Source organism: Pseudophryne corroboree, unplaced genomic scaffold (genome assembly GCF_028390025.1).
Source record: "Pseudophryne corroboree isolate aPseCor3 unplaced genomic scaffold, aPseCor3.hap2 scaffold_1423, whole genome shotgun sequence".
Lineage (NCBI taxonomy): Eukaryota > Metazoa > Chordata > Amphibia > Anura > Myobatrachidae > Pseudophryne > Pseudophryne corroboree.
Genome location: NW_026968050.1, coordinates 89,800 through 112,867, shown reverse-complemented (window position 1 = coordinate 112,867; position 23,068 = coordinate 89,800). Strand labels below are relative to the sequence as shown.

Genomic DNA, 23,068 nt, shown 5'->3' with positions numbered 1-23,068 from the left:
TTGTGATTGAAAGACGATGCTGAAGAACTTGGACTTTGAAGAAATGAAGACTGTGGATTGTGATTGAAAGACGAGGCTGAAGAACTTGGACTTTGAAGAAATGAAGACTGGTTTGTGATTGAAAGACGAGGCTGAAGAACTTGGACTTTGAAGAAATGAAGACTGGTTTGTGATTGAAAGACGAGGCTGAAGAACTTGGACTTTGAAGAAATGAAGACTGTGGTTTGTGATTGAAAGACGAGGCTGAAGAACTTGGACTTTGAAGAAATGAAGACTGTGGTTTGTGATTGAAAGACGAGGCTGAAGAACTTGGACTTTGAAGAAATGAAGACTGGTTTGTGATTGAAAGACGAGGCTGAAGAACGTGGACTTTCAAGAAATGAAGATGTCTGCGGGAACCGCTGTTAGCACCTGGAGTCCTCTACGACCTGGGACCCCGTGAGCGCTTCCACGAGTGGCAACGGACTTAGACAGCAGGACTGCAGCAGTGTTTAGGAAACCGATGGATGAGAGCAACCAGGACCAGGGAACCAGAAGTAACCTGGGAGCACAGAGCTGGAGAACCTTTCACAAGGAGGTAACTTGAAGCACTGGCACTCTCCCTCTGAGCCAGCCCCCTTTTGTAAGGGAAGAACACGCAGGATTGGCTGGACACAGGTTAGGAACTTCATTGGTAATACTCTGGTCTCCAACATGGCTGCCCCAGCACAGGAGACATACTTAGCTGTTAGCACACAGCTTTAGCCAGCTTCTGTCTCTGACACACTATACTGTGTCACCACTAGAGGACCTTACCGCAGCGATCCCCGTGCAGCGCCCGGCTCTCCAGACCCTTGGCCCCCGGCCCTTGGCAGCCGCACATCTGTCCAGAAGAACCCGCTGCCAGAGGCTCCCTGCCGCCGCAGCCGCGCCAACCAGCGGGACGGTAACCCATGGGAGCACCCGCCGGAGGTAAGGCTCCGGAGCCTGACACTCTGACATTGCAGCTCTGCTCTTCGTTCCGCCCTGTCGGTTTATGTAGGCCACTGTCGTTACATTGTCCGACTGCACCTGAATGGCCTGAGCCTGTAGAAGGTTTGCTGCTTGAAGAAGCCCGTTGTACACGGCTCTGAGCTCCAGGATGTTTATAGGAAGAAGGGATTCCTGACTTGACCACCTTCCTTGGAAGGTTTCCCCTTGGGCGACTGCTCCCCAACCTCTGAGACTTGCATCCGTGGTTAGAAGGATCCAGTTCAGAACCCCGTACCTGCGGCCCTCCAGAAGGTGAGGCAGTTGCAGCCACCAGAGTAGTGAAATCCTTGCTTTCGGCGACAGACGTATCCTCTGGTACATGTGTAGGTGAGATCCCGACCACTGGTCTAGCAGATCCAGTTGGAACAACTGAGCATGAAATCTTCTGTACTGTAGAGCCTTATAAGAGGCAACCATCTTCCCCAGAAGGCGAATGCACTGATGAAACGATACCCGGGCAGGCATCAAGACATCCCGGACCATTGACTGTATCACCAACGCTTTCTCCACTGGTAGAAACACCCTCTGCACCTCCGTGTCGAGAATCATCCACAGGAAAGATAATTTCCTTGTTAGCTCCAAATGTGACTTTGGAAGGTTCAGGATCCAACCGTGCTCCCTGAGCAGATGAGTCGTGAGAGCAATGGACTGTAACAACTTCTCCCTGGACAATGCCTTTATCAGCAGATCATCCAGATATGGAATTATGTTCACTCCCTGTCTGTGGAGAACCATCATCTCTGCCATCACCTTGGTGAAGACCCTCGGTGCCGTGGAGAGGCCAAATGGTAGTGCCTGGAACTGATAGTTCTTTCTTTCTTCTCAACTTTGTTGTTCCTGCACTGTTTCTTGGTTAAGTACTGCAGTGTTACTTGGTTAAGTACTGCAGTGTTACTTGGTTAAGTACTGCAGTGTTACTTGGTTAAGTACTGCAGTGTTACTTGGTTAAGTACTGCAGTGTTACTTGGTTCAGTATTGCTGGTTCAGCCGTTGCTGAGCGGTTCCAAGTTGGTTAGCTTGTCCTTCCTTTTGTTATGTGTGGGCTGGTATGAATCTCACCACTATCTGTGTATTTCCTTCTCTCGAAGTATGTCCGTCTCCTCGGGTACAGTTTCTAGACTGAGTCTGGTAGGAGGGGCATAGAGGGAGGAGCCAGCCCACACAATTAAACTCTTAGAGTGTCCATGGCACCCAAGGGACCCGTCTATACCCCATGGTACTAAATGGAAACCCAGCATCCTCTACGGACTACGAGAAAAGCATTTACCGGTAGGTAATTAAAATCCTATTTTCTGTGTGTTCCCCATGCTAAGTGAGAAGATATGTAATAATACCATCTGCGGAGATATTTGCATTTCAAGCCCAAAGATTTGGGTCAACAGATTTCCTATCTCTGTCCAAAAAGAATCAAATTTTTTACAGGACCAAAATATATGTATAATATCTCCAATTTCTTCTCGACATCTCCAACAGAGATCGAGTTGCTCTGGCCATATTCTATGCATCTTGGCTGGCGTTAGATACATGTGATAAGAAATCTTTATGTATCTTTCAATATGGGTCATTGATTTGGACATTTGGTGTACTGAGTGGAACAGTTTGGCCCATTGTGTCTAATCCATCAAAATCGTTAGGTCTTGTTCCAATCTTTTCTGCCACACGGTCTTGTGTTCCCCTTTATCTTCTAGCAGTACCTTCCAAAATGCAATTCCTCCCCTTTTCATTGGTGCAGAAAGTTGGGCCAGGACCTTCCTTGGCAGTACCCCCTCCACCTTTTAGACAGTAGGATATGAATGTATCCAGTGTCTAATTTCTACAAATTGTATACAATTCTACTGTTGCAATTTTATATATTTCCTCAATCTGTGCAAATGACATCAGAACATTCTCTAGATATAGATCGTTCAATGTGTTTATTCCCTTCTTCCTCCAGCTGTGTAACTACAAGTTAGGGAAGATGTTTGGCAGTGCCTCTACTGATAAGTGCCTTATCAGGGCTCCAGAGTATCTGCTGTTCTATGACGCCATCCCAGACTCTCAATGTCACCCCTGTTGCTTTTGATATTGGCTTTGTCATCTTTTGACTTTGTGGTGGCAACCATATTATATCTCTCAATGGTATTTCTCCTACCAATTTCTCCTCCAACTCAATATTTCCCCCCACCGCAATCCAGCCTACCCAAGTTGTTTCCTGAGCATGTCTAATCATTTCCGTTAGTGGTTCTATCACCAACACAAAGATAATTGGGGACAAGGGACACCCATGTCTAGTTCCATTCATGGTGGGAAATTTGGATGAAACAAGCCCATTACAATAGACATGGGCTGTTGGTATAAAGTGCCAATATGGCATCCAAGAAGCCCCCCACTATTCCATAAAGTGTCCTTTTCATATACCACAATGCAAGTGGTCAAAAGCTTTTTCTCCATCCAGCGATATAACCAGTAGTGGAGTTTCCTTTTGAGCTCGTTGTTCTATTATGTTCATTGCTCTGCGAATATTATCCAGTCCTTTTCTGTCTTTTATAAAACCTACTTGATCTGGTTTAACAAGTTCCCCCAGGGGTGGGATCAATCTATTTACAATCATTTTAGCATATATTTTGATATCCGTACTTAATAGGAATATCGGCCTATAGTTTTGTGATGATATTAGATCTTTCCCTTCCCCTATGGGATTCAAGCATCTCTTCCGGAAATTTCCCTAATAATAATAATAATAATACACCTCTACGGAATCACAACCGGTCCTATATTATCCTGAACTATACTTATATCAAGGTGTCCTTCAACACGGAGGACACATATCTAAAAGAAAAAACAAAAACTTTTATTAAGAACCAAAAACATATAACAAAAATAAAAATAAAACTTAATTAAGTCGTTGTCCGCCAAGGCCAGAGGGTCCACAACCCATCCATGGAGAGAATATCAGGGCAGAGAAAAAAGAAGAGGATATGAGTACTGGAAATCAAAGAGAGGTTTAAGAAGGAGTGACGTAAGACGGGAAGGGGGGGGGGGGGAGAGAGTAAGAGAGAAAAAGAGAGGGTCGGCTCACGAAGCAGACGGAGTGTTCCCATCGCATCGAGTTATGGAAGAGAGACAAGGGGGTCTATGGTCTAGAAGTTGGTGACAGTACCAAGTGGTGTAGTGAAAGCTTTGTTGGATGGCTCGTTTGGTGGATGTGGGCAGTGTGTGGATGTATTTGCCCCAGCATAGAAACAGTGCAGGGGTAAGGGTCTCTTTATCAAGAGAGGTCTCTAACCAATCCATGGTAAAAAGGAAGAGCAATCTGGAGGTGGCCATGGGTAGGGAGCGGGGATTAGCGTGTATCCACTCCTGGAGAATAGCTTTTCTTCCCACCGCTGATAAAAGAGTCACTAGTTTTTTGTCAGTAGAGGGAATGGTTGGCTGATCTAGGAGGTAACCAAAAAGAGCCCATGAGGTGGTACATTGAAAATTAATACCTAATGAGGAGGAGCTGTATGCTTGAAGTTCACCCCAAAATGTTTGTATGTGGGGGCAGTGCCAAAAGCAGTGCATAATGTCGGCTACTGGTGCGGAACATTTGACGCATGCTGCAGACTCCGAGAGGCCCATCAAGTGGCTTCGCTTTGGGGAAATGTAAGCCCTATGTAAGATTTTATATGACATTTCCTGATAGATACTCGCTGGAATAAGCCTCAGAGATGTATTGAAGCAGTCTAACACTGCTTCCGGGGATAAAGAAGGGATTTGGGACGCCCATCTTGTGAGTTGTGTGAGATCGGAAGAGGGAATGATGTCCGTGCGTATTCGAGCGTATATAGTTGATATGGAATATGTACCGGAGTGTAGAAGCATATCAAGGGGGTTAAGGAAGTCCCTAGCATCAAGTCGTGTTAGAATCGAGCGTATATAATGGGAGGCCTGAAAATAATAAAATTCATGGTTGGGGTTAATATTATATTTATCTATAGCTTCAGTGAAGGTGAGGGGTTCATGTGAGGAGTTGAGAAGATTTGGACTATGGACGATTCCTGCCAAGTGCCAGCTATTGAAAGGAAAAGAGGCCTGTCCGTGATGAAAGTCTAAGTTCCCCAGAAATGGGAGAAACGTAGAATGAAGGCAATGTATGTCCAGTGATTTCCTAGACCTCTTCCATGCTAAGATAGTTTTATATTTTTAAGTAATAAGACTAATTTGTTCATTATGAAAGATCAGGAATTCTTCCGGAAACCTCTTAATCAGTTGTCTAGTTTCTGGTGAGTTGAAGATAAAATGTGGGCATTTCCATATTCTAGGACTCCTTATGGAATCACTCCTCCCATCTTACCACTAATGGTGCATGGACTGACCATGATCTTGGAAGAATCTCTGCTTTTTTAATATCCTGTAAAGTCAACCTAACTAGAGGCAAAATCTATTCCTGAATATGTTTTATGTACGCTAGAAAAAAAAAATGTGTAGTCTCGACTCTTGAGTTGTTTGGGTGTCTTACTCTCCATATATCATATAATTCGGTTTCCTGTATCAATTTATTACATTTCTCTGATGAATTAAAAATTGATTAAAGATTAAAGTCTCCAAATAGGAAGACTGAGCCCTCTGACATTTTCTGTATTTTTTTTTCTAAAAAGTTTTTATGAAAGTTATTTGTGAGACATTAGGCGCATATACGGATGCCACCATACTTGTTTTTCCATTTAGTATCCCTTTTACGATGATATATCTACGTTATTTATCTGAGATTTGAGCACCAAGCTCAAAATCAATATTTGCAGCTAAATAAAAGGGCAACGCCACATTTCTTGTTGGTAGCGCTAGAGAAGAACGTCTTTGTATATCTTTTTATCTAAAAAGGATGGGGGCGCCATCCTTAGAAGGTATGTCTCCTGAAACGCTACCAAGTCATTTTTTGGATCATAAAATTATTACATTGCCCTTTCCTCTTTTGGGGTGATTATAAACCTTTATTGACATCATATTAATCATCTTACTCCTTTATGTTTCCCCCTTTTCTACTTTCTTCTCTAGATTCTTCCCTTCTATTCTTCTTTATTACGTTTAAATCCATAATGTTCTTTATCTTATGTCGTGTATCACATGAAAGATAACAAAACAAATACCAAACAAGACTTAAGACATTACATATACAGACCTACACTGACAAGGCTCTAACTCTAGTGCCTTCATAACCTCTAGACATTGAGGGATTCATTTGAATTTTTAAATTTCCCATCACGAACTACAAATTAATAATTTTACTTTTTGTTATTCTCAATGTCAACATTAAATCCACTATTAAAAACTGAATTAAAAAAAGAGCTTGTTTACTCCTATTAATATACCACTTAGAACTCCTACTCAGGGTAAGAAAGACTTCTCCCGTAAGGGGAGTCCAAAGGAGAGGGGGAAGGGGGGTCAGGGAGGGAAAAGAGAAGAGGCAAATACATGACATTTTCACATCTGAATATACACATTTATACATACATTAATTTAAGGTTTGTGATGCACCAATAATAAATCTCTCCATACCTCGTTATGCTTTTGCCCTTTTGTACATAAAGGAGAAATAGAGAGGGAGAGAAAAAAACAAAACCTCTCCCCACCTCCTCCTTTTTCATTTTAGGGTAGTCCTCCACCATTTTTCAAGGTTTCCTTCTCCCTATTTGTGGCCTACATCCGACCATGCCTGTTGGACTGGCTGTGCTCCCTCTTGTGGTTTTGAGGGATATCTGATTTTCATTCCACCAAGGCTTTAAGTGCTTCTTCTTTGGACTTCAAGATTTTAATAGTGCCTTCATGATTTAGGATTGATTTAACTGGGAAGCCCCATTTCTATGCTATATTTGCTTGTCGGAGCACATTTGTAACTCTGGAGAGGGCCCTTCTCTTGAAAGTGTTGCGATTGAAATGTCCCCAAAAATCTGTAGGTTTCCCAAGATATTTTCTGACTTTGGGTTGTCTCGGGTTGATCTCAAGATTTGTTCCTTGGTTTGATAATATATTCTCATTATCGTGTCCCTGGGTGGCTCTTCAAGGACTTTTTGGGGGTTTTGGGAGCCTGTGTATGCGATCTATTATCAGCTGTGATTTAGGATTATCTGGAAGTAATTTTTGGAATATATCTGAGATATACTGGATTAATTGCCCGGGTTGAACACTTTCTGGGATGCCTCAATTTTTTTTGGTTGTTTCTCCTTGCTCTGTCTTCCATATTTATTACTTTTGCCTTTAGATTATATAATTCTTAACATAGAAACACAGAATTTGACGGCAGATAAGAACCACTTGGCCCATCTAGTCTGCCCCTTTTTTTTTATCCTTCGGGTAATCTCAACCCTTTTTGAACCTTAATTCTTTGTAAGGATATTCATATAATATATATATATATATATATTTAGATATATATTATCCCAAGCATGTTTAAATTGCTCTACCATCTTAGCCTCTACCACCTCTGATGGGAGGCTATTCCACTTATACACTACCCTTTCTGTGAAGTAATTTTTCCTTAAATTTCCCCTGAACCTCCCCCCCTCCAGTCTCAGTGTATGTCCTCGAGTTCTAATACTTCTCTTCCTTTGAAGAATGTTTCCCTCCTGAACTTTGTTAAGACCCTTGGTATATTTGAAAGTTTCTATCATGTCCCCCCTTTCCCTTCTCCCCCTCCAAACTTGCAAGCCTTTCCTCATATTCCAGCATCTCCATGCCCTTAATTAGTTTGGTCGCCCGCCTCTGAACCTTTTCTAACTCCAGGATATCCTTTTTGTAATATGGTGCCCAAAATTGTACACAGTATTCGAGATGAGGCCTCACTAGTGATTTATATAATGGGAGTATAACACTCTCGTCGCTTGCATCCATTCCCCGTCTTATTAGCCTTCTTTGCTGCAATCCTACTTTGGGTACTGCTGCTTAGTTTGCTATCTATGAGGACACCTAAGTCTTTTTCCAGTACAGAGGCCCTCATTCCGAGTTGTTCGCTAGCTGCTTTCGGTCGCAGTGCAGTGATTAGGTGAAAAAGCGGCATTTCTGCGCATGCATACGGGCCACAATACGCACGCGCGAAGTACTTTTTACACAAAACTATGCCGTTTTACACAAGGTCGAGCGACGCTTTTCTGTCGCTCTGTTGATCGGTGAGTGATTGACAGGAAGTGGGTGTTTCTGGGTGGTAACTGACCGTTTTCCGGGAGTGTGCTAAAAAACGCAGGCGTGTCAGGTGAAAACGCAGTCGTGCCTGGGGAAACGGGGGAGTGGCTGGCCAAACGCAGGGCGTGTTTGTGATGTCAAAGCAGGAACTAAACTGTCTGCAGTGATCGCAAGGTAGGAGTAGGTCTGGAGCTGCTCAGAAACTGCAGGGAAATATTTACGAGCAGTTCTGCTAACCTTTCGTTCGCACTTCTGCTAAGCTAAGATACACTACCAGAGGGCGGCGGCCTAACGTGTGCAATGCTGCTAAAAGCAGAAAGCAGCTAGCGAGCGATCAACTCGGAATAAGGGCCCATGCTTCCAGTTTAACTAAGTCGTTCTGGAGAGACTCGGCATTGCCCTCCGAATTTATAATCTTACACAATTTGGTATCATCTGCAAAAATTTACGTCAAACTCTCTAGACCTACTGTTAGGTCATTAATGAAAATATTGAACAATAGTGGTCCAAGTACAGACCCTTGTGGCACACCACTTAGTACTTCAGTCCAATTTGGAAATGATCTATTAACCACAACGCGCTGTTCCCTATTATCTAACCAATTTCTCACCCAAGAGACATGGTCTCCAGAACTGGACACAGTATTCCAGATGGGGCCGTACCAATGACCTATACAGTGGCATTATTACTTCTCTTTACCTGCTACTGATTCCTCTCCCTATGCAACCAAGCATCTGACTTGCCTTTCTCATTGCTTAGTTACATTGCTTTCCTGCCTTTAAGTCACTTGAAATAGTGACTCCTAAATCCCTTTCCTCCTCAGTAATTTCCATTATAGTACCCTTGATACTATATATATAGCCTTTGGATTTTTGAGACCCAAGTGCATGATTTTTGCATTTTTTAGCATTAAACTGTAGTTGCCATGTTCTCGACCATTTCTCAAGCCTACCTAGGTGTCACAATCCCGACTGTAGGTTTCATATTTGGTGACTTACCCCTGCCATCTGTCCTGGATCCTGTGTTTTTTACTCACTGAGTTAAACAGCTTGTCAGCACTATGAGTTTTCCTGAGTTCTCTGCCTGAAAGGTAATAGTTAATTAGCTCCACCTGTGGTGATCTCCTGTGTGAGGCTGAATTCAGTAATCTGAAGTTCAGGCTTCAGTGTTCTCTCGGCCTACTAGGCCTCATTCTACATCACAGCCTAGTCTAGAGTAGTCACATGACAGTGACTGTTCACCTGAACCAGAGTTGTCCAATCCTCTGCCAGTCTGAGACTCTCTGCATCACCTAATCCTGCTCTCCAATCACCAAGGACCAGGAAGTATAAGTTGGGAGACTGAGTTAGAAACTGGGCCAGTTCCTCGTGTCACATACAGCTATGTGTGAGCCTTAATGCTGAGCTCCCTAAAGTTGTGATCTCCAGAGCTCCCGTATCCCTGTGGCCTCCGTGCCTCTGCACCTCCGTGCCTCAGTACCTCCGTGCCTTAGAATCTCCGTGCCTCTGCACCTCCGTGCTTCCAGCATCTCCGTGTCTCAGCACCTCTTGCCTCCAGTACCTCCGTGCCTCAGCATCTCCGTACATCAGCACCTCCTGCCTCCAGTACCTCCGTGCCTCAGCACCTCCATGCCTCCAGTACCTCCGTGCCTCAGTGCTTCCAGCACCTCGTGCCTCAGCACCTCGTGCCTCCAGCATCTCCGTGCTTCCAGCATCTCCGTGCCTCTGCACTTCAGTGCCTCCAAGCACCCCAGTGCCTCTACGCACCCCAGTGCCTCTACGCACCCTAGTGTCTCTACGCACCCCAGCACCCCAGTGTCTCTACGCACCCCGGTGTCTCTACGCACCTCAGTGCGTCCAAGCACTTCCGTGCCTCCTAGCACCTCAGTGTCTCCAAGCATCCAGTGCGCTTTAGCGCAGTTGTACCTGGTATTCTTCACTGATTCATCAGCGCCTTTCCAGTTCTGTCTTTCAGGAGACCTTCAGCGTTCACACGTGCCTCCTGTCTGCCGACCTAATCCTGCATGAGGAGAACCTAGATTCGGCCATCTCTGCTGCGGTTCCTCTTCCCAGTCACCGGAAGAAACCCCGAGTCCACAACACTCCCATACCAGGTCAGTGGTAGTATTCATATAATCCTCCAGTCGCCCGCACAGACTTCACTAACACCGGGTTCACAAAACCTCAGTCATGACAGTAGGAACTGGCCACATGGACCCGGCTGAAAGTGTTTGTCTGACGCAGGACCTCCTAAGCAATATTGCAGGACGCTTGGAAGGTCTGGAGTCGACTCAGCATCAATTGGCACAGTGTCTGCAGCAGAATTCTTTCTCCAGAGATTCTCTGACCTTCTGCACTAAGACTCCTGACCAACTGCAGATTTTCTACCAGATGTTATTACAGTTACAAGAACTTTTGTCTAGTATTCTCTCTGTGATGCCTGATCTCCTCAGGAATACTACCAACGTTGTTGATCCTGTTTTGTCCCATCCAGTTAATAGAGTCTCTTCCTCTGTGCAAGGAAAAGTTGTTCATCAGAGCTATACACGGCCCAAACTCTCTGAAGCTGAACGTCAGCGGCGTAGGGAACTACACCTCTGTCTTTACTGTGGAAATTCCGGTCATTTTGTTAAAGACTGCATTCTTCGTAAGCCAGGGAATGGTGACAAATCTCAGTATCACAGTGCTCATGTCTACAAGTCATCCACAGTAGCCGATCCTGATACTGCTGACAGGGGTATCAAGATGGCTACTCTGAAAGAGACTCAAATTTATGACTGGGGTCCGGTGATTAAAGACCTTATCCCAAGTTGGGTGTCCAGAGAAGAATATTCAAGCCATTTAGAGTCACAGAGGAGGCCGTGTCTTTAGCCCAAGGAGGGGCATCCGTGTCTTCAGCCCAAGGAGGGGCGTCCGTGTCTTACGCCCAAGGAGGGGCGTCCGTGTCTTCAGCCCAAGGAGGGGCGTCCGTGTCTTCAGCCCAAGGAGGGGCGTCCGTTTCTTCAGCCCAAGGAGGGGCGTCCGTGTCTTCAGCCCAAGGAGGGGCGTCCGTGTCTTCAGCCCAAGGAGGGGCGTCCGTGTCTTCAGCCCAAGGAGGGGCGTCCGTGTCTTCAGCCCAAGGAGGGGCGTTCGTGTCTTCAGCCCTAGGAGGGGCGTCCGTGTCTTTAGCCCCAGAGAGGGGTTCAGAGGGTCCAGCCCAGAGAGACTACAGAGCGCTGCCCAGCCAGAGAGACTACAGAGCGCTGCCCAGCCAGAGAGACTACAGAGTGCTGCCCAGCCAGAGAGACTACAGAGTGCTGCCCAGCCAGAGAGTCTACAGAGTGCTGCCCAGCCAGAGAGTCTACAGAGTGCTGCCCAGCCAGAGAGTCTACAGAGTGCTGCCCAGCCAGAGAGTCTACAGAGTGCTGCCCAGCCAGAGAGTCTACAGAGTGCTGCCCAGCCAGAGAGTCTACAGAGTGCTGCCCAGCCAGAGAGTCTACAGAGTGCTGCCCAGCCAGAGAGTCTACAGAGTGCTGCCCAGCCAGAGAGTCTACAGAGTGCTGCCCAGCCAGAGAGTCTACAGAGTGCTGCCCAGCCAGAGAGTCTACAGAGTGCTGCCCAGCCAGAGAGTCTACAGAGTGCTGCCCAGCCAGAGAGTCTACAGAGTGCTGCCCAGCCAGAGAGTCTACAGAGTGCTGCCCAGCCAGAGAGTCTACAGAGTGCTGCCCAGCCAGAGAGTCTACAGAGTGCTGCCCAGCCAGAGAGTCTACAGAGTGCTGCCCAGCCAGAGAGTCTACAGAGTGCTGCCCAGCCAGAGAGTCTACAGAGTGCTGCCCAGCCAGAGAGTCTAGAGTGCTGCCCAGCCAGAGAGTCTAGAGTTCAGCCCAGCCCTGTGAAGTGGGGGCTCTTGCCTCAGCCCAGCCCCGTGAAGTGGGGGCTCTTGCCTCAGCCCAGCCCCGTGAAGTGGGGGCTCTTGCCTCAGCCCCGCCCCGTGAAGTGGGGGCTCTTGCCTCAGCCCAGCCCCGTGAAGTGGGGGCTCTTGCCTCAGCCCAGCCCCGTGAAGTGGGGGCTCTTGCCTCAGCCCAGCCCCGTGAAGTGGGGGCTCTTGCCTCAGCCCAGCCCCGTGAAGTGGGGGCTCTTGCCTCAGCCCAGCCCCGTGAAGTGGGTGCTCTTGCCTCAGCCCAGCCCCGTGAAGTGGGTGCTCTTGCCTCAGCCCAGCCCCGTGAAGTGGGGGCTCTTGCCTCAGCCCAGCCCCGTGAAGTGGGGCTCCTGCCGGTCCAGCAATATTTCAGACTCCACCTGGTCAGTCCGTCCCGGTTCCATCCGGTCCAGCGATACTCCAGGCCTTGCCTGGTCAGTCCATCCCGGTTCCAGCCGGTCCAGCAATACTCCAGGCTCTGCCTGGTCAGTCCGTCCCGGTTCCAGCCGGTCCAGCAATACTTCAGGCTCTGCCTGGTCAGTCTGTCCCGGTTCCAGCCGGTCCAGCAATACTCCAGGTCCAGCCTGGTCAGTCCGTCCCGATTCCAGCCGGTCCAGCAATACTCCAGGCCCAGCCTGGTCAGCCTGTCCCAGTTCCAGCCGGTCCAGCAATACTCCAGGACCAGCCTGGTCAGTCTCCTTTGGCCCCAGCCAATTCAAGTATCCTCGGATCCAATCCAGTCCTACTCCTTCAGCCAAAGATTTCTCCAGTTTCAGTCTGTTCAAACTCATTTGGACTCAAACCGATTCCAAGCATTGGTCCGAGTAAAGAACTTTTGTCAGTTGGTCCCAGTAAAGGACTTCCACCATCTAGTTCTAAAATTAGACTTCAGTCTGTCTCTGATTCTGTTTCCTTGTCTTCCAGCACTGAGTCCACAGCTTCCGCAGGGAATTCTAGTATCTCATCTCCTCGATGTCGGGATAATTCTGCTGTAGCATCTAAAGTCAAGAAAAATACCAAGGCTATTGACCTAATGTTTGAATGTGTACCTCAGTCTAATGTTGTTTCAGTGGCATCTGTTTCCTTGAGTCCAATTATATCCTCCACTCAGTCTTCAGAACATTCAGCCAATGCTCCGTTTTCTGACCCATCACTTTCTGAGCAAGATAATGCCTTGATGAAACCAATACATTAGGAATTTCTGGAATGCCAAGAATTGGAAAACAGTACAAAGACAACAGCCTGATGATTTAAGAGTTGGTTACGTTTCCATTGATTCCACTCCAAGTTCCTTGTGTTGTTCCGAACTTGTTAATGCAGCTTACAAAACGCATGTAGTTACTCCCAAAGAAGACTGGTATCTTCCAATAGACTTGGACTCAAACTCTGAATTTGATCCAGTTTATGATGCTACTTCTTTCAGGGGAGGTCCCATGTTTTCTAAGGAAGTTTTTTCTTTACAGGAGATTCCGCTGTCCTTGGTCAAAACCAAATGTTCCCGTAAGAAGAAGAGGCATCAACGAAGGTCCTAAATTCTTCTGTATGAATTTCTCAAGTTCCTCTAAGATTCAAGATGGATGTCCGGAGTCCACCCTTGAAGAGGAGGATACTGTCACAATCCTGACTGTAGGTTTCATATTTGGTGACTTACCCCTGCCATCTGTCCCAGATCCTGTGTCTTTTACTCACCGAGTTAAACAGCTTGTCAGCACTATGAGTTTTCCTGAGTTCCCTGAAAGGTAATAGTTAATTAGCTCCACCTGTGGTGATCTCCTATGTGAGGCTGAATTCAGTAATCTGAAGTTCAGGCTTCAGTGTTCTCTCGGCCTACTAGGCCTCATTCTACATCACAGCCTAGTCTAGAGTAGTCACATGACAGTGACTGTTCACCTGAACCAGAGTTGTCCAATCCTCTGCCAGTCTGAGACTCTCTGCATCACCTAATCCTGCTCTCCAATCACCAAGGACCAGGAAGTATAAGTTGGGAGACTGAGTTAAAAACTGGGCCAGTTCCTCGTGTCACACACAGCTATGTGTGAGCCTTAATGCTGAGCTCCCTAAAGTTGTGATCTCCAGAGCTCCCGTATCCCTGTGGCCTCTGTGCCTCTGCACCTCCGTGCCTCAGTACCTCCGTGCCTCAGAATCTCCGTGCCTCTGCACCTCCGTGCTTCCAGCATCTCCATGTCTCAGCACCTCTTGCGTCCAGTACCTCCGTACCTCAGCATCTCCGTGCTTCCAGCATCTCCATACCTCAGCACCTCGTGCCTCCAGTACCTCCGTGCCTCAGCACCTCTATGCCTCCAGTACATCCGTGCCTCAGCACCTCGTGCCTCAGCACCTCCGTGCCTCCAGCATCTCCGTGCTTCAGCATCTCCATGCCTCAGCACCTCAGTGCCTCCAAGCACCTCAGTGCTTCTACGCACCCCAGTGTCTCTACGCACCCTAGTGTCTCTACGCACCCCAGCGTCTCTACGCACCCCGGTGTCTCTACGCACCTCAGTGCGTCCAAGCACTTCGGTGCCTCCTAGCACCTCAGTGTCTCCAAGCATCCAGTGCCCTTTAGTACAGTTGTACCTGGTATTCTTCACTGATTCATCAGCGCCTTTCCAGTTCTGTCTTTCAGGAGACCTTCAGCGTCCACACGTGCACCTCTTGTCTGCCAACCTAATCCTGCATGAGGAGAACCTAGATTCGGCCATCTCTGCTGCGGTTCCTCATCCAGGTCACCGGAAGAAACCCCGAGTCCACAACACTCCCAAACCAGGTCAGTGGGAGTATTCATATAATCCTCCAGTCGCCCGCACAGACTTCACTAACACCGGGTTCACAAAACCTCAGTCATGACACTAGGTCATCAATCATTTGTTTTACCCCTCCCACCATGTCTACCCTGTTGCATATCTTTGTATCATCTGCAAAAAGGCATACATTCCCTTCAATACCATCTGCAGTGTCACCAACAAAGATATTAAAGAGAACTGGACCGAGTACAGATCCCTGGGGTACTCCACTGGTAACATTTCCCTCCATAGATTGCACTCCATTTACTACAACTGTCTGTTTCCTATCCTGCAACCAGGTTCTTTTCCATTTAACTGTATTATAATCCATCCCCAGGCTTTCAAGTTTATTTAGCAGTCTGCAATTTATTTTCATCACAGAAAAAAAGTCTTCTTCTCGAGAAGATTTGTGTGCCACAATCAGCCGAGTTTTAAATTGCTCATGAGTTGAAGCATTTTACGGAGTGTAATGTGTTCGTCCATATTTTCCTCCTTGGATGTAGTCGATATATCTAAATTCTTTGGCTGGGGGGAGTTTGTTCATGAATGTGGGGATGTAGACAATCTATCTTTTTGTTTATTTATTGGCATTTGGGAGGGTTTCAAAAAACTTGGGTTGGAGATATTCTTAGATATAAATAGTTCATAGTCTTTATAACCCCTTCTCCTCCCCCGGGCTAGTGTTCCCCCCTCAAACCCCAGTTCTTTCCCACCAAGTACCTTTCTGGATCTCTCCAGGCTGCCTGTAGTACAATGCTCTGTACTCAGGGTCGCCCTCCTCTCTCCACTTCCCTCCTGACCTCACACTTCAGGTTACCATGGTGGCTTCTGGGAAGGAGTGTGGGGTTTATGGGTTCTGGCACCGGCAGGTGTTTATTTGTGGCTCCCCTGGCCTCCTCTCTGGTACTCCAGGCACAAGACTGGGGCCGGGATGGTGTCGCAGGTCTCTGTAGCCCAGTCTTGCTAGCTGACCCGGCTCTCATACGGGAAGTCCTATCCCGAAGCTTTCACGTGGCTCCCTTGATCTCCCGCAGCCACCTCCTTTTCTTGGGTCAGGGATGTATCCCTCTCACGTTCCGTTGCCGCTGTGTCCGCCCGCCTCCCTCCCGAGTCTCACCCGGTAGTCCGCTGCAGCTGCACGCTCTGTCCTGTAGCCGTGGCTCCACGTGTTGGGCTAGCCAGCATCTCCTGCTGCTACTCCGGCTTGGAGAGAGCATTTCCTTCTTCCTCTCCTCATGATTATCCGGTCACCACCCCAGCTAGCATGGTTTTTAAGCACATGCATTGGTAGGTGTTACAGATTAGTGTAGGTTATTTTTAGTCCCCATTACAAGGGTATTTATGTCATATTTCTTATTCCACCGCCACAGCAGCCGTTACCACCACCACCTAGGCCACAGCCCAACTTTCCCAATTTGGAAGAGATCGCCATCTCCCTCAACCAATTGCGTCAATACCACATGGCATTTATGGAGCACCAGACCAGCCAGCTGGATACATTGGGTGGCAAATGCGGCGGCATACCATATCCAACTAGTATCTGTCCTGTAAGCTAATCTATTGCAGGCCAATCATAGCTGACCTGCCTTCTCTCGAGTTACAACGGGAGGGAGATCTGGGACCAATTTCCAAAATGGATAACTGTCTACAACCACGTCATACGCTGCTTGTATAACAAATTGCTAAAGTGAAAGAGGCCACACAAATTGTTCAGCTTGTTGTTTATTGTGCGGTAAATGTTATTGCTCATCAAAAACTCAATAAAAACATATTGTTTGTTTTGTTTTTAAATACACTCTGCACATTTGGTTATACTTTCCCATCACTTATATAGACTACTCTTACTATGTATGGCGGCATAGTGATTAGAATTGCTCAGGTAGGATTCCCACCAAGGCCCTATTAGTGTGGAGTTTGTACGTTCTTGCCATGTTTGCATGGGTTGCCAATGGATACTATGGTTTCATACCACTAAGTTCAACACCAGACTGGTAGATTAAGAGGAACCTGAGAAAAATTGGAACCCGGTGTGTGATATGGAATTTAATTGTAAGCTCCAAAGGGGCATGGATCGATATGACTGATTACCTGTAATAGCAACTGCGCATACCCAAGATGGCTGCCTCCCCTTATACTAATATGCAAATGAGTTTATTACAGATTTATCGTTACCACAGATTTCTTATATAAAATATTAATGTAACCCTGTCTAATGTCTACAGGCTCGAGGACACTCAACTGTGACCATTTCATGCCGGACTTCCATGGCAGGATGTAATGGAGTCTGAGATTGCCTGACGTGCGGAATACTGACCGATTTCTGACTTTTTATAAAGCAGCAATAATTTTCAATGCAAAACCATGCCTTGTAAATGATTACCCCTTTAAAAAGCATCAGAGATAAGCCAGGCATACTGCACATCCGGCAATCTTGGACTCCATTATATCCCACCCCCTATATTTATACCTACTCAGAAAACAGAAATGACTTCTCTCCTGTGTGTGACGACTCTGATGTCTAAGTAAAACATTTCCACACACACACACACAGATCATGGAAATGGCCTCTCACCTGTGTGACTTCTCTCATGTGTAACACAAGCTGATTTCTGTGTAAACCATTTCCCACAATCAGAGAACATGAATGGCTACTTCTTGTCACACATCGGGGATCGCGGCCGCCGCCGCGCTTACCCCTGCGTGTTCGCTGGCTCTCCTGGCGGCTCCGGCCTCCGGTGGGTTCCGGGCCCCGGCGTCTGGCCGGCGCTGCTCCCGGCGATCCTCCGGAGCGTGGGCGCCGCCATTGTACCTGGCGCCCACATAGGTGTTGTGAGCGGGTGACTTCACTTGCTCCCCTCTCCGCCAATCAGGGCAAAGCGGGAACTTTAAAAGCGGACGCTCTTCTGTGTCCGGCGCCTGAGTATCGTCTCTCCACTGTGGCGAACACCAGTGCTCCTGACAGCAGTGTGCTTACCAGCGGCTATACTCTAGCGCTCCCTGCATTCTAGGTGTCTGCCTGCAAATTCATTTCTTCAGTGTCTTTAAACATCGCTCCCAAGGTCTTCATTTCTTCAGTGTCTTTAAACATCGCTCACAAGGTCTTCATTTCTTCAGTGTCTTTAAACATCGCTCACAAGTTCTTCATTTCTTCAGTGTCTTTAAACATCGCTCACAAGGTCTTCATTTCTCCAGTGTCTTTAAACAACGCTCCCAAGTTCTTCATTTCTTCAGTGTCTTTAAACATCGCTCACAAGTTCTTCATTTCTTCAGTGTCTTTAAACATCGCTCACAAGTTCTTCATTTCTCCAGTGTCTTTAAACAACGCTCACGAGTTCTTCATTTCTTCAGTGTCTTTAAACATCGCTCCCAAGGTCTTCATTTCTTCAGTGACTTTAAACATCGCTCCCAAGTTCTTCATTTCTTCAGCGTCTTTAAACATCGCTCACAAGTTCATCAGTGACTTTAAACATCGCTCACAAGTTCTTCATTTCTTCAGTGTCTTTAAACATCGCTCACAAGTTCATCAGAGTCTTAAAACATCGCTCACAAGTTCTTCAATTCTTCAGTGTCTTTAAACATCGCTCCCAAGGTCTTCATTTCTTCAGTGTCTTTAAACATCGCTCACAAGTTCATCAGTGTCTTTCACCATCGCTCACAAGTTCTTCATTTCTTCAGTGTCTTTAAACATCGCTCACAAATTCATCAGTGTCTTTAAACATCGCTCACAAGTTCTTCATTTCTAGTGTCTTTAAACATCGCTCACGAGTGCATCATTTCTTCAGTATCTTCAAACATCGCTCACGAGTTCATCAGTGTCTTTAAACATCGCTCACAAGTTCCCATTCTTCTATGTGCCTCAGCATCGTGCCCGACCCTTCTCATCATAAAGTTCTTTGCATTTGACATCAATTATAACTGTTAAATTTCTGCAATTTCTGCGGCTATCTCTACTCCGGCCCAGCTGTGGTTCCTCTTTCCGACCATCGGAAGAACCCCCGAGTTCACAACACTCTCAATTCAGGTCAGTGATACTTCTCACCTGTGTGTATTTTCATGTGTGTAAAAAGAGAATATTTCGTTTTCAAACATTTCCCACACTCTGAGCATGGAAATGGCTTCTCATCTGTGTGAACTTTTTTGTGTGCAAAAAGAGAAGACTGAGCTTTAAAACATTTCCCACACACAGAGCAACTAAATGGTTTCTCACCTGTGTGGCTTCTCTCATGTATAACAAGCTCTGATTTCTGCACAAAAGATTTCCCACACTCAGAGCATGGAAATGGTTTCTCACCTGTGTGACATCTCTGATGTTTTACAAGATTTGATTTCTCTACAAAAGATTTCCCACACTCAGAACATGGAAATGGTTTCTCACCTGTGTGAATTCTCTGATGTACAACAAGATGTCCTTTCGATGTAAAACGTTTCCCACACTCAGAGCATCTAAACGGCTTCTCACCTGTGTGACTTCTCTCATGTGCAACAAGTTTTGATTTTTTTATAAAACACTTTCCACACTCAGAACATGGAAATGGCTTCTCACCTGTGTGACTTAGGTTATGCTTAATAAGATCTGATTTGTTTGTAAAATATTTCCCACACTCAGAACATAGAAAAGGTTTCTCACCTGTGTGAATTCTCTGATGTACAACAAGATGTGATTTCTGAGTAAAACATTTTCTACACTCAGAGCATGGAAATGGCCTCTCACCTGTGTGACTTCTTTCATGTACAGTAAGCTCTTTTTTAAATGGAAAACATTTCCCACATTCAGAGCATGGAAATTGTTTCTCACCTGTGTGACTTCTTTCATGTATAGTAAGATATCTTTTACATGGAAAACATTTCCCACATTCAGAGCATGGAAATGGTTTCTCACCTGTGTGACTTCTCTCATGTATAACAAGACGTGATCTATCTATAAAAGATTTCTCACACTCAGAACATGGAAATGGTTTCTCACCCATGTGACGCATCAGGTGTCTGCGAAGATCTGATTTCTGTGTAAAACATTTCCCACACTCAGAACATGGAAAAGGCTTCTTACTTACGTGACTGCTCTTATGTTTAACAAGAGCTTGTTTATGTGTAAAACATTTCCCAATTTTAGAAGAGGAAATTATTGTATCACCGCAATGACCTGTACTAGGTGCAGTAGTATGTGAGTTACCAGGAGAACATTCCTCAATAATAGATGGATCAGATGATATATCTGCACTGTGAAGTGCTGGATGTATATTTAGTTTAATGCAGTTTTCTTCTGGAGATCCTCGTGTGATGTTCTTATCTTCTAATTTACAATCTGGAGACCAAACAAGATGTCCCTCAGAGGTATTCCTTGTATTGCATCCATCTGGTGGAAATAAAATAGTTAACCAAGTCTTCTTTAGCAGAGGCATCATTAATCACAATATGACCTCACCACTATTCTCAGGTGTGTGCTCAGTAAAGACTCATGTGCAATATTTTCGGTGTGCTACCTTTCACACTCAGAAACATAATACTGGAGAAGAACAGAAACAAGGAGAGTTTTATGAGAGTCTGGCTGGGTCCCCATCAGAGTGCCTGAGAAGCCCAGCAGATGAAGGTGTTTACCTCTTACCCATAACTCCTGTGGATGTCAGATCTGGAGATAATGTCTCCGTGTGAGGCACACAAGTTGTGTCCTCCTTGGTGCAATAGCACGCTCAAAACCAAAGGGATTCAAGCACAGCCAATGAGTGGCTCTTATTTCAAACATGCTATCCCTGGTTTGGAATACGAGGCATTGCCAGTAGACAGCCAATCCAGAGCAGACGTGGCGAGTCGGGATTGTGGAGAGCTCCGTCCACAGGTGGCACATCAAGAAAGAAGAGCGCCTGGAAGGAGTCATTATAATGGCAAATAATAGGCCAGAAGGAGAAGACTCTGAGGCTGCAGCTAAGCATTGAGAACCACGGCTGACAGTGAAAGCCAAGAAGGAAGCTGAGGACTGGATAGGCCAGCAGTGGTGGGAATTCAAGAGAACCATACAAGGCAGCCTCTCCCTATAGACTAGGTAGACACACTTGGGACTTCACTGCTTACTTAGAATCCTCTAAACCACCAGGGAGTATGGGCACAAGGCTGTTGGTGCACACTAAATTTGGAAATAAGCCTGTAGCATACAGTAATGTCAGGTGTAAGACCCATGAATACACTGTAGGTCTGAGTGTGGGGTCCGAGGCGCAGAATAATTTCAAGTCCATGACTTAGAAATATCTCTTTATTGACATGAAACATTATCCAGTAGAAATAAAGTTATTATTCCCTGACAAAGTAGAAAATAGGCCTCCTAAATAGAGTAGACCCCTAGTCTATTCTACCTAGCCCAGGAGCCAGCCAGCACTAGATAACACCCAAGGGGGGACTTTCACCTGGTTCCCCAGGTACAAGCAAAGAGTAATGGTCTATCACTCACCTCAGAATTTAGGCTGTACATGTAGGAGGCTGCCATTTTTTCCACCATCCCACATAAATCCAAAGGTTGTGCTTCTTCTACTACCCGTATCCATTCATGTGTTGCTGTTTCTCTGTTCTCACCTCCATGCATAATTATTAATAAGTAGTCTCATCCACTAGAAGTTGTGTTAGTACACTACGCTCAGAGTTAGGCCAGGTTATTGTTTGCACACTAGCACTGCTGAGAGTCAGCAATCAGTGTAGAGCGTTAGACACCTGGTTGGGTGGTACACTAATTAGTTGAGGATTAGGAAGCTGTGCGGGTGTGTTGTCTCTTTCTCCACAGGGCGATGTAGCAGACCACAAAGTGACAAGGTTAGCTATGTTGAGTATGCATCTGTCTCTATGTGCTTCCTCTCCTCTTTCCTTTCCAAGTGCAGTGGGCTTTGCACCTCCCAGTGTAAGGCTACAGCTTTTCTCCTCTTGCACAAACATCTACAGGTGAAAAATGTGGCCTGAAGGCAAAAGTGCTAGTGATGACCATCCACTCCACCTAGTGAGTGACATCCCATATGCAGGTGGGTTGTAAGTGATCCACGGTTGGTAAAAGGCAGAATCGAGAGACTGAATTGACCTTCTCTGTCCTTCTTTTCAAACACCTCATCCTAAATATCACTGATGGTGAAAATCTGGAGGGAGTACCAACAAAGTAACTCGTCATCTTCTGAGGTAAGCAGAATATAAGTGGAGTATGAAATAATGTGATATAAAATCTTGTACATCTATGCTCCAAAAATGTAATTCTTAATTAAATTATTTGTTCCAAACCTATACTCTGTGTGTGTATCCTTTAATATATAATAGAATACGTAGAGGATGGAGAAAGTGGTGGAACTAGCATGACATAATATATACGCTATCCTAAACTAACAGGTCCTCCGATATCTATCTCTGTCCCTACATATTATATTAGCATGTAAGGCAGATTTATTTAGTCCGACAGTGAGTAAATCGCTTAATATGAATGTAACAGAACATGGAGAGATAAAGGAGGTGAAATTTACCCTGGAAATTGCTAAAAGAAGTTGGGCAAACTGGGACCACGGGAAGCTGGTTAGTGATGAAGATCCAAAAAGAAAAAAAAAAAAGAGTATGAACGGATGCGACCTCACTGCCAACGCCAAGTGATCACAAATTGTTCTTGTGTCAAACAGGACCTTGGAAAATAAGGAATTCACTATTTTGCTGCCACCACCAGGCTCCTAACACGTGGCACTTGGAACCACATTTCTACTCAGGCTTCTATTACTGGCACCTGTTACCGCTTGCAGCTGTGTATGTGTGGACACTCTGCTGACACACCTTCTGACTCGTATCGGTTTGACCCCTCTGGTCATAGACCAGGCCCTGTATTGATAACTGGCAGAGAGTGGAGATTGGAGACAGTGGGCTCAGCCCAGAACAGGTGGAGAATGGGACTGCGGGTGTCACATTCCCGTTGGTCACAAGATGAAGGCAGTCATCTTGAAGGCAAGACGTTTATTGCTCTAATAATCTTTAAGATGCCTCACCTTTTGAAAGGGGGATACAGCATACAAGATGTTACAGCAGTTCAATACTTTTTGATGTCATAGAAAGTATATATCCTTAAACAGACTCACTGACCTTTTTTTTCTCATCCAACACACAATACCACAGGGGGAAGTTCTGCCCTGTTGTCTTTACCCAATCTACTGAAGTGCACGTGCCTTGCATTCCCAGAGCATGATTACCTTTACATTTGTCCCTTATGGACAGTGGGGAGTGGTCACTTCTCTATGCCT

At 46.0% G+C, this 23,068-nt stretch overlaps 1 protein-coding gene across 1 annotated transcript in view; it reads right to left on the bottom strand.

Annotated features, from left to right (window-relative positions):
- Positions 1–16,521: 16,521 nt before the first annotated feature.
- The window catches only part of LOC134996703 (gastrula zinc finger protein XlCGF26.1-like), a 31,131-nt gene continuing 24,584 nt past the window's right edge, over positions 16,522–23,068 (bottom strand). Inside the window, exon 7 of the mRNA XM_063951211.1 lies at positions 16,522–20,178. Within this exon, the coding sequence (XP_063807281.1) occupies positions 18,848–20,178 (1,331 nt within the window). The 3' untranslated portion in view covers positions 16,522–18,847. The remainder of the gene's footprint in view (positions 20,179–23,068) is intronic.